The following is a 12006-nucleotide window of genomic DNA, read 5'->3' on the forward strand; positions in this document are numbered from 1 at the left end:
TTACACAAAAATAGTTGCTAGACCCTTCCACAGATACCAAGAAGTAGCACATGGAGGCCAAAAACAAATAAAAACAACAACCAACAATAAATCAGCCTTTATCAGTTTTCTTCAGATAATTTATTTTTGTACATTAAAGCAAAAATACAGGTTTAGTTAGCGCCCACTCCCCAAGTCCATAAACCAAATGGAACACTGTGACAATCCTCAGACAACAGATTAGGACAACCTTATCTCAATACACCGTGCATGTTGAAAAAGTAGACAATGTGAATCAGTTTAGCAACTGTATTGAAGACAACTAAGGCTGAAGGCAGCTAGCCAGCCTTATTTGGGAGGCCTGTAGGCAATTTTCCTACTCTTCAGCACAGACCACCTGTGTCTCTTTAAGTAGTAGACCAGAGGGATGACCACAGCACAACCCATTAGCAACTGGAGCAAAAAGATAAAAGGAGCAAGTAAGAAATATGTTTAGGCATAAAGAAAAAACAGTTAAAGGATGATAACTGATGAAGAGTCATAGTAATGGACATGACAAATATCCTGTGACCTATAATAAATATGAATCCTCCTGAGATGGCCCAAGTCAGCACCTCATCCCAATATGAAATCAAATATTCAATATATATTCAAATAAACTCAATAATATTAAAACATTGCGGGTGTGGTGGCTTTCTTAAAATGTAAACAAAATAAATCAAGCTAATTATTCTGATATCCTGATTTGTCTCATGTTTATAAATTTTGAGTGATATGTAATAAAGCCATCTTTATCGAACTTCACTATGTCTGATCTGTTTCCATTTCATTCAGTGTGGGCACTGAATATATCAGCTTGATATACAGATGGTATATAGGCTGGACTGGCAAAAAGAACTATAGAGAAAAGCAAACCTTTAGTCCCATGCATTTGCGCTGGTCATGCTCTGGCTCGGCAGCCCACTTTAGGAAAGTGCAGACATCTTTAGCCACCTGACTCATAGTAGCTGGTGTTCCTGTGGGCAGTTGAAGTGACACAGTCTCACAATACAGAACCCAAATGTGCAGTTGCTGTGGGCATTTTTTTCATGCCAACAAAATACTGCTCATGTGGCATGACCCTAAGCATGGGTTTTAAATGTGTTTTTTCATGTACATATTTGAAAGCTTTGACTACCACAACTCACCATCTTCATATTCAAGAACCTCATTGTAGATTGGTGGGGCCATGGCAATAGCCTGGCCAGGGAAGTAGGGGTTGTAATAAAGTTCTTCCCTCAAAGGCACGCCAGCTGGTGGATCACAATAACCAGTCAGCAGAGAGAACACATAGTCCTCACCTCCATGCCTGGAAGAGAAGGAGCAAAAATATGAGAGAGAGAGAGAGAATTAAATTGATTTGATAATGGGTGACAATCCAGAAGAGCTACCATTAAGCAACAGCGGTTTCCGTTAGTAGTGTACGAAGTATTTTCATGTAAGCACCTACTGATTTGCAGGCTCAATCCAAGTTACCATCCAAACCAAGTATTTTAAATGGAAATTTATCCTTAGACATGAACATTGGTAGTAGTGGCCCACCAGCAGTATGCAAAAGGGATCATGTTCATTGTTCAGAATACTGAATTCTCTGGATGTCAGATTCGCTCAACTCTTTTCCACAAAAACTGAATCCAGCCTAAACTCAGTTAACCTAAACAAGGGTGAATGTTACCTTGCACTGACAATATAGCTGAGGTCAGGAGGCAGAGCTCCACTGTTAGCAGCACGAGCTGCTTCAGGATTGGCATAGGGTTTGGGAAAGTAATCCGAAAGCTTTCCAGGCCGGGTAAACATCTCTCCCGACTCATCAGGACCATCCACAACTTCAATCTGCAAAAGATGTATAATGTTACATTAACATTCAGAATAAATATGATCTATTGCCAAAGTCTTGGAATGACACAACTCAAGGCCTTTGTGGTGAATTATGGCTTCAGTCTAACAGATTACAATGATTTACTAAAGTATCCTGGCATAGAATACTTTTAGTTATAGAGCTGTTATCAATCAAAAATAAGTGTATACTGAAACATTTAAGCCTCAAGCCTTTAAGGTGATCACAAGTGTACACAGACATGCATGCACGTGCATATACACACACACACACACACACACACACACACACACACACACACACACACACACACACACACACACTCTCAAAGTGGCTCTGTTTACATGCAGATTTTTGCAAATATTAAAACTGACCTGTTATATGCACACACTACTCAAAAATCTGATACATTTCCATTTACATACACACTAGTACACAAGAAATCCGATCTAAAGGCATGTGCATACAGAGTACATAAGAGTACATAGTAACGTGACAACGGGCAGGATGAGAGTCCAGTCAGAGATGAGCAACAGTATGTTACCCGAATTTAAGGTTGGAGAAAAAACAAAACCAAACAAAAACAAAAACAACCCATACACTTGTTTTTAATAGAGGTGTAACAATGCATTGTGACATGATTTATCGTGATGCCAAAATGTTACGCGCATCGTGGTGATGGATGTTTCTGCGTTGTTTATTATGCTATCTAATACAGTCGCACTGCATTGTTTGAATACCAGCTGACCTATAGAGAAGCTGTTACAATAGCACATTTTGATGCAGTAGCACGGTATAAACTCTCTTTTAATTGCAGGGGAATCAAAATTCTTGTTTAATATCTGTACTGTATTTTTGCATTGTTTATGCTTCAAAAACAAAAAGGAATGCTTTCAGTTGATTACTTAATATATGGTTAAACTACAACTTGTTTACAGTACATTTTGTTTACAACTAAACTTTTGCTCCTAATTTCTTTAAATTGCAGCAGAATAAAGATTCATTTTTGTTTAAAAATTTATACAAGAAAAATGTGCATCAGGAACTCAGTATTGTGAATTGAATTAAATTGCGAGCAGAGTGTATCATTACACCCCAAGTGTTTACTTAATTTTAAAATTATAGCAGACTCAGGAAATTGTAGGCTACGTCACATGTAACTATTAAAGTAGTAACTATCAACTATTAAAGTAGTAACATGTAACTATTATCATGTCCTGCAACATATCAAATTTTAATTAATCAGATAAATAGATTTACTCTACATTTCCTGTAAAGCCACTGATTTAATTTGCTCATACAGCTGTCTAAAATGTGTCTGAAATGTGAGCTGTATGGCCATTCATCCCCATTACCATTTTAAATCTAAAATCTGAAGCATAGCCTTCATCTCCTCTGCAGACCAGTTCCTGACTCCTGCCAGACTGAAAATTGTAATTTCTGCAGCCTCAAAATTTCCAATCAGGAATAGAATCAGAATAGCCTCAAGCAGAGCAGTTTATTCTGATTGAGGTCTATACATGGATGCATTCTCTTCTGATTAAGATTACTAACGGATTATCAGCATGCATGTAAATTAGCCAATGACAGTAAAGAGAATCTTGTTACCTCCTCGGCTAATGCTTTGACCTCTTCCTCTGTGTGCGATACTCCTACCAGGTTACGGAAAGCCAGGTACTCCATACTGTGGCACGCAGCACACACCTGCTTATAGACCTGGTATCCACGGCGGATACTATCGAAAGAAATAAAGCAGGCCAGACATTGTTCAAAGCAAAACTGCTCTTGCTCACTTTTCAAAACAATCAGTAGTTAAAATGATAAAGCAAGTTATAGGAATAAAGTTCATTAGATCATTTGCTGGATACATGACTTTCCCAACATCACTGTTAATTTTTTGAAATGTAGCAAGAAACAAACTGGAAAGGAAAGCTGAAAGGACAAACATTAAGTGCTGCCTCCCAATGTCTTCAACTGACTTATGGGTATTTTTCAGAAGGAAGCTTTGAAAAATGTTTACAACACACCTTTAAAACTAAAAAGCTGTTTTTACTGTGACATTGGCCAGGTGGTGTGACATTGTTTTACTGTGACATTGGCTGTGTTATGGCAGGTTGTGTTACCTGGCGTGGTCAAGGGAAGACAGCAAGCCGTTATGGCTCCAGGGGAAGGAGGGGGGGTGCAGCTCTAGATCTGAAGCCTTCACTGACTGATGGAGCATGAGGGCCAGTCCTGCCCCACCTGTTGTCAACACCCCCAGTGTGGTCAGGGCTACCTTCCTCCCCCTAGGTAAGCTGGCAAAAGACATCCTGGCCTAGAAGATATGTCACACAAACCAAGTCACAATCAATTTATCTTTTCTTAAAAGAAAATACTTCAGTTTAATTGTTTATGCTGCAGTGGACATGCCAACTGGTTCTGACCAACTTTCATTTACTGTTAGTTACTTTATCATTTTTGTATACAGTAAAATTACTTCTAAATTACTGGCTGAATGTTCAGCATTCTAGCATATGATGTGTCCCTACGTCTAAAGCAGTTAACAGACTGTTTTAGCCTGGTAAAGAGAGACATGGTCAATATATTTTAAACCCATCAAATATTTTAAAATCTTATAATGGAATACAGACATGAAGAATGCTAAAATACATAACATCTGAACAAGACCCAAAAGCCCTGACTTCTGAAACTCGCCCCCTAGTGATTGTTCTAGTATATGCAGATTAATGTTGGACAAGATGTCATTTACAAAATCCAACGTGTGTGAACTGTCAAGACCAGCCGTATCTCTACTTATAAAAAATATTGCAATTCCGGAAAATAAAATGATGGGTTTATCAGTTTAGTTTTGTAGTTAGATCATCTTAGTCACAAACCTGCAAGCTAACTGTGGCTACCTTATAAATATATCTGAAAAAGATTCCATGGAGTAACTGCCATACTTAAGGATAAAGAGGTAGAAAAATTGCAGCGCTCACACACACTCAAAAATAATATACAAGGCTTCCAAAAGAAAGGACATTTCAGCAGTGATCCACAGTGTATCGTTCTGTTTCTTTGGAAATGGCACTGCAATTTTTCCTTCACACACAGGCATTTCTCATATAATTTTTAATGCAGGTGAGCTCACCACACTGCACAGAGAGTAGAATCTTTCGAATGCAGCATGCAACTTAACATGAGAATATAATTACTTGTCAGTCTTACAGCTGCTTTATCCACATTAAAATGTGGAAAAAAAGGCAGAATGACATTCAAAGTGCTAAATATTTTTAGTGGACTTTTAATGTGACAACCACATAGGTTAATCTAAGGATGCATCGATATGAATACCAATAATATCTCCATCAGAACCAATATAAACCTTATTAAATTGTGTTGAGAATCGGAGTATTAGAACAAATTGTAGATTACATTTTAATGTGACTGGTATTCTGTATCAGCAGTCACCATGAGTTTTGGTATCAGAATCAGTTTTGAGAGAGTGGGATATTGAGAGAGTGGGATTAGTAGTTTCCTCCCATCTTAAAACAAACAGCTAAAACAAAATAACTCCTGTAAGTATTTATGAACTCACAGTGAACTAAGGCTGAACTATCTCCATTACCTAGCAAAGTTTCAAATATTGTATTAAATGTTGTGTAGGTGAGAGATAGGCTAGCTAGTTAATTGTTATAAACCGCAACCCTAGCTGGATGTGTCATTTCATTCACCAACAACGTATCTGAAATAGGTGTCTAGGGAAACGTCTATATTATAGCATGCATATAATGAAACTCCGTTCAAACACACAATCCAACAGTAGATTGTATGGTAGTAGATTGCGACGTAGCTAACTAATACATTTAGCAAAAGTTACGCCGCCTTACACAAAAGACACATACAACGGCAATATACACGGTGACCTAGCTAGCTAACTCAAAAGATTTCCGAACATCGGAAACCTTGGCTTAATAGAGGTGGCACTCATGTAAGATAATGCATTATTTTTGCTTGGTTTGAAAAATGAGCTATTTGAGCAACTTCAACATCAACCAGAATAAACAGAACAGATAGCTACCTATCGTTATACAAAAGACACTGTGACCTTGCTTAGGTTAGCTTTGCTACTTCGCTACATAGCTAAGTTGGACCGACTGTTACCTTGTATTTGCCAATCACTCATGCCAGAAAAAAAAATTAAATACTAATCAGTGAAATAACATATACTTTCATACCCGAGGTGTATGCAACGTTTTCGGTGCATTAAGGAGGACTCTCCCGCATCCGGAGAGCACAACCACCCGGAGCGCCGCCATCTTCTTGTCTCTCGGAAAGACTACCTCTCTGATGACGCTATGCGTAACCTTTCCATCTCAGAAAACTAAATAAAATTGACAAAATGCATATTATAAATTTCAGTAGCATCGGTTCGTCACATGAAAGAGGGAAAGATAGAAAATTGTTTATTTTTTTATGCGTAAAATTATCTTTTTTCCCCTGTAGAACTTGAAATAAACCTATCCCTTAACGTGTCGCCTCTTAGCGGTTGGAGGTCATATCTTCAATTATAATTCTAATAATTTATGTAAATACATAGTTGATATGTATTTTTTCTGACTTTAGTGTATTATTATTTTGATTGAATGATTGGTGTATGGTATTGGTTCGCTACAACATTTAGACACAACTATTACTCAAAAGAGTGCCTATCATCTGAAAACCTGGGTTAATAAGAGTGACAATCATGTCAGATAATGCTTTATTTTGCTTGGTTTGAAAGCTTTTCTGGTTTGAAAAGCTATTTTGGCAACTTCAACATCAACCAGAATGAGCTTCAACATTACCCAGAATGAATGCATTATACCGAAGCTAGAGTGTATTTATATCCTACTTTTATGCTAGTAATGTATCTGTAGATTACATTTTTCATTCAACAAGGTTCACCATACAACATCTTTTCACATTAGAACATAGAAAGAAGTGGCCTTACCTGGTACTTATAGATTCCCCTGATATTATTTCCCCATATCTTATAATATAGTACAATTAAAATTAATGTCAAATTCTAATCTCCTGTAACCTCCTAAAATCTCTTTTGAACCCCATACATTAAGACATATTCTTTTATAATAAGAAAACTGATTTAATCATCCTCTTTGAGAACAAGAGTATATGTAAAGTATTACAGTGATATTAGACTATAGAATATATACATTTCCTCACTTGTCCTTGTCTGGGTGGACTCTTTTCCTTTAAGCTTGGGTCCTCTACCACAGGCCTGGGAGCTGGAGGGTCTCAGATGTTATTCCTGGGAGCTACTGGATCCACTCTCCCAGTTTGGGGGTCACAGCCCCTAGTGCCTATATATATATATATTGCTATAGGTGCTTATTAACAAAGTCTTATTAACAAGCCACCATTACTACTTAACTTAGCTCAGTGGTTATGCTCCTTGACTTGTAATTGGAAGGTTGCTGGTTCAAACCCATCTCTGCCAAAATGCCACTGCTGGGCCCCTGAGCAAGGTCCTTAACCCTCCAATTGTAAATCTTGTCAGATAAGCATACATTTATACAAAAGATCTCTTATATGCTGTGCAGATGTTCAATGCCAACGATAAATTTGTGAAATTCCCAACTGTAGGGATTGAAGATTAAAATAATATAAAGAAAATATGCATTTTCATAAGATGATAATGTGAAAGACATTTATGCGGAACGATTTTGTGTGTATTTGTAGAATAGCCTATAGATTTGTCCCAACTGTTCTCCATCTTCCCCTGAAATCTTTGCAGTCCAGATGGAAAACAGTGACCTGTAATCAGTACTATAATCAGTGACCTATAATCAGCACCTCACACAGTTTGCAGTATGAGATATCATGTTTACACAACCCAGCCCAGTCCAGGCCACTAAAGACTCTCACATCAGCATTGATATTTATACCAACTCTATCCTGGATCATATCAACAGATGTGTGTACAGAGTGACAACTCACAAAATAATAAAAACCTTCCCTAATCAGAAGCCCCAGATGAACAGAGGTCCGTCTCCTGCTCAAAGCACAAGATGCTGCCTTCAGGTCTGGAGACTGGGAGACTTATAGCTTGGCCTGAGCCAAGCTGACATTTTCAATCTGTCGCTGGCCCAGGCAGTTGTCCCAACTATCTTCAAGACCGCCACTATTGTGGCAGTTCCAAAGCATTGGACTACATCAACCCTAATTAAAAAATAGGCAAGAACAGTGGAGGCAGAGATATAAAGGAAATATAGGAAGGTTTTAATTTTTAATTTTCTTCTTCAAAGTATTTCAGTCATCAAGGGCCCTCAGATTGTCTGGAAAAGAATTCCAGAGTTTTGGGCTATGGCCCCATGATTATACTGCTGAAGTATAGAGGGGCAAGTAAATTCTGAGTTACACAAGTAGTCAGTGCAACTCTAAGGACTGGTATAATATATTCTCATCTTTGCACATACTAGTACTCTGGTCACTGCATTCTGAACCCTCTGTAGGCTTGAAATAATGTCAGTTGCTGTGAGGATACTTTTGACATGTTACAAAGATGATAGAACACTGTTCCTGAGATATTGCTTACATGGCACTTAAAACTTAGATGTGACACCTAGATTTTTGATATAATGTTCAGCCTTAATTGATAGGGACTGCAGTAAAGTTATTGCATCAGTGTACTCACAACCATTCCTGATGATAATAAATTCTATTTTTCATGTCAGTGGAACCCAGGGGGTCAGTGGCTAGGGACCTATATAATACTGTGTCATCTGCACACTGGTGAAATGAAATATTATTTTTACTGACAACTGTGGCCAGTGGAAGCTACTGGCTTAAGAAATGGGACCACCTTTGCAGAGTGAAATGGAATTGTTAAGTTACTGTCAAAACTTATATTACCTTTAAGCCTTTGTTAAATGTGAGTTTTAGTGCTTCAGTTACCACGCTGTTTGGCACCACGCTGGTGATCTTGAATGCAGCTGGTACATGTTCAGAGGAAAAGAAGTTGATGATGGCAGAGATGAAAGGAAACAGATCTCTCGAGATTGTCTGGAACAGAATGGAAGGAATGGGATCCAGCGGGCATGTAATTGGATTGCTGGAAGTCAGGAGTTGAAGGCTTTTTTCTGAGGAGAGAGAAGAAAGAGAGTTGGATGTAAGGGAATGAACACTGTTTGGAAGAGTGAGAACAAAGGAAAAGGACTTGCATATTGCTGTAACCTTTTCCTCAAAGAAGGTGATAAAATCCTCATGAGTAAGAGAGGAGGGAGGGTTAATTAATTAACCTACCTAAAAGCATTTATGCTTTAAAACCATATTCAATAAGTTAGAACAACTAATGTGATGAATCCATGATCCTTATGTAACAAGATGTGAAGATGGAGTGGGATGCCGAGGCGAGTCTTCAAAACAAAAGTGTCTATTTACAACAAAACCGAAACCAAATACATGATGAACCGAACAAAACACACTAAACCACAACAAAACCAGAAAGCACTCACGTAATGCGTTACATGTAACATGCACGAGGTCGAAAACCAACAATAGAACAACAGGGGTTTAAATACCTGTTCAAATACATAACTAAGAACAGGTGTACATGATCAATTAACACAGTAGGGATGTGATGATGGACACATATACAGAAACACAGGGAGGAGTCTAGAAGAGGGCCCCCCCCCCGCAACAGCAGAACTCCCGGCACGCCTATCGGGCCACGGCCCACAGACCAACAACAAATGGCAAGGTCAGAGGACTGAGTGACCTGACACAGGCCAGCATGGACAGGACAGAGAGGAGGGCAACAGGGACCAAGAAAATGACAGACACAGGTATGGGCGCACTAACGGGAAAGGGAATTGACAAAAAGGGAGACAGAGGGACTGACACAACACCTGTGATGGGCAAGGAGACAGTGACAGGAACAGGAACATGACTATCAGACCGCAGGGGAAGGGTATGTGGAGGTCCCATGACTGGCCAGAAGGAAACACTGGCCTCACGGCGCTGGCAGGGGTGGGGTTTCATGAGTCCAGAGGGAACGCCTGTTGCCCGCTTAGGCGGTGAGGGCACCTCTGCCTTCCTGGCGGATGTGCCAGGGAGCGTTTCCTGCTGTGGCTCACCAGATGCCCCACCCGCTATGAGCTCGGGTGTCATAGAGACCCTCGCCGTCTTGGTGGACTTGTGAGGGGATGCGGAGACACTTAGTTGGCACATGCCTGATGACACCTGCACCTTCTTAGAGACCTTACGAGGAACCGCACAGGCTCCGGAGTGGTGTGCACTCTTTGTAGGCTCAGGCACAGGTGAGGCTTCCACATCCATGCAGGAGCACGGAATGCTCTGACTTGGAATCCGAGAGAGCCTCCAGGGGAAGCTTCTCCATGCCTTGATGAGAGGCATGCGTGACACTCACCTTGGCCTATTTTCTTGAAAAAAATAAAATCATTTTAAATGAGTTAAAAACTTCTATTAAATGCATAAGAGGTGTTATACACTATATTGCCAAAAGTATTCGCTCGTCTGCCTTCGCAGACATATGACATATGACATCTCAATCGTAATCCATAGGGTTTAATATGATGTCGGCCCACCCTTTACAGCTATAACAGCTTCAACTCTTCTGGGAAGGCCACAAAGTTTAGAAGTGTGTTTATGGGAATTTTTGACCATTGTTCTAGAAGCACATTTGTGAGGTCAGACACTGATGTTGGACAAGAAGGCCTGGCTCGCAGTCTCCACTCTAATTCATCCCAAAGGTGTTGGGTTGAAGTCAGGACTCTGTGCAGGCCAGTCAAGTTCTTCCACACCAAACTCACTCATGCATGTCTATATGGATCTTGTTTTGTGCACTGGTGTTCAGTCATGTTAGAACAGGTAGGCCATCCCCATGGCCATCCCCAAACTGTTCCCACAAAGTTGGGAGCATGAAATTGTCCAAAATCTCTTGGCATGTTGAAGCATTAACAGTTCCTTTCAATGGAACTAAGGGGCCAAGTAGGTCTCTTTGAGTGAGCGCAGTTATCAGATGAGACTGACATCTTAGGTCCTCTAATGTGCAGCCCCATCTCTTGGGATCTGTGGGTTTAAATAAGCAGATCAAGATTACGAACAGGTGAGTTAAATCAGTAATCCAGTGATTGTGAGCGGGGCAGGTAAGAGGTGTGATTCCTAGCAGGAGTGCTGCTCCTTATGACTTTTCCAGTCACTAAAATTAAGTTAATTAATTGTAAGATGAAGAAGCTTTAAATGTTTTTGCCTCTATCAGGATCTGATTTACTAAAGGTTTTTGTGTATAAAAACACTGTCAAAATAATCAAGTTGATAATTAAAATTATGCTGTGTCTGTTTTTGCATTAAATATCATGAATAAGCAAAATATTTTGCATTTAAAATACAGGTTGCATCATCTAAATTGTTTAATTTGTAGGACACACTCACTGAGAAGAATGACTTTTTTGAGGGCAAATTCATCATGGTAGTTATGAGGTAGTTTTGAGGGCAAATTCATCACGGTAGTCTTGGGTCAACAAGCGGTAGGGATCAGACAAGTAAATTAAACCAGAATACATGATTAAAAAGGATCAGAACACAGAGGCAAAATACAAAAAAGAAACAGGCAAAATGCTGACAGGCTGATGGAATGAACAAAACATAAAACCAGTTAATAGTGAAACAGGTTACAAGGCAGTGAAAAGAACACAAAAGAACACAAAAGTGCAACACGGAGACTCAGAACATACAAGCTTAGTGCAATGATCAGCACAAGACTGGAAACACAGAAAAACATAGGGCTTAAATACAATACTAAATAAGGGCAAACGAGAGACAGGTAATAATGGAAGGAAAAAAGAAGACATGGAACAAAACCTAGAACAGAATGAAAACACAGTAACATGACAGGTTGCCAAGGGAACTATGACACCAGCAGAGGAGAATCATAACAAGTAACAGCAATGCGATGTACCAGGCCTGAAAGGATTTTTGAAAATGTCTGTACAAATTATAACATCTAAAGGATACTGATCTTTTGAGATTTGCTGAACCTGCCCATTTTAGAATTTTTTTCCCCTCACAAATTGTATTCCAGGCATACTATTACTAAGTAATAAGCCTAAATAAAACAATTTGAAATTTCATCTACATTTCTTTTCACT

The 12006-nt window shown here is 39.2% G+C and overlaps 1 protein-coding gene across 1 annotated transcript; it reads right to left on the minus strand.

The window, feature by feature from the left end:
* Positions 1–91: 91 nt before the first annotated feature.
* cyc1 (cytochrome c-1) lies at positions 92–6200 on the minus strand. The gene is made up of 7 exons (XM_027010736.3): positions 6073–6200; positions 3979–4169; positions 3464–3590; positions 1694–1851; positions 1167–1327; positions 895–995; positions 92–432 (listed from the first exon to the last, which is right to left on the minus strand). The coding sequence occupies exons 1-7, from the start codon at positions 6151–6153 to the stop codon at positions 328–330; spliced, it is 924 nt and encodes a 307-aa protein (XP_026866537.2). The 5' UTR covers positions 6154–6200; the 3' UTR covers positions 92–327.
* Between the last annotated feature and the right edge of the window lie 5806 nt (positions 6201–12006).

This window comes from Electrophorus electricus, chromosome 7, assembly GCF_041902795.1.
Source record: "Electrophorus electricus isolate QZ-2024a chromosome 7, ASM4190279v1, whole genome shotgun sequence".
In the NCBI taxonomy this organism is placed as follows: Eukaryota; Metazoa; Chordata; class Actinopteri; order Gymnotiformes; family Gymnotidae; genus Electrophorus; species Electrophorus electricus.

Excerpts from the sequence above, each read along its gene's own strand:
- cyc1 (XM_027010736.3), bottom strand. The coding sequence starts at position 6,153 with ATGGCGGCGCTCCGGGTGGTTGTGCTCTCCGGATGCGGGAGAGTCCTC. Across the intron at positions 4,170-6,072 it reads AAACGTTGCATACACCTCGG|GCCAGGATGTCTTTTGCCAG; the intron begins GTATGAAAGTAT and ends CATATCTTCTAG. Across the intron at positions 996-1,166 it reads GGTTCTTGAATATGAAGATG|GAACACCAGCTACTATGAGT; the intron begins GTGAGTTGTGGT and ends AACTGCCCACAG.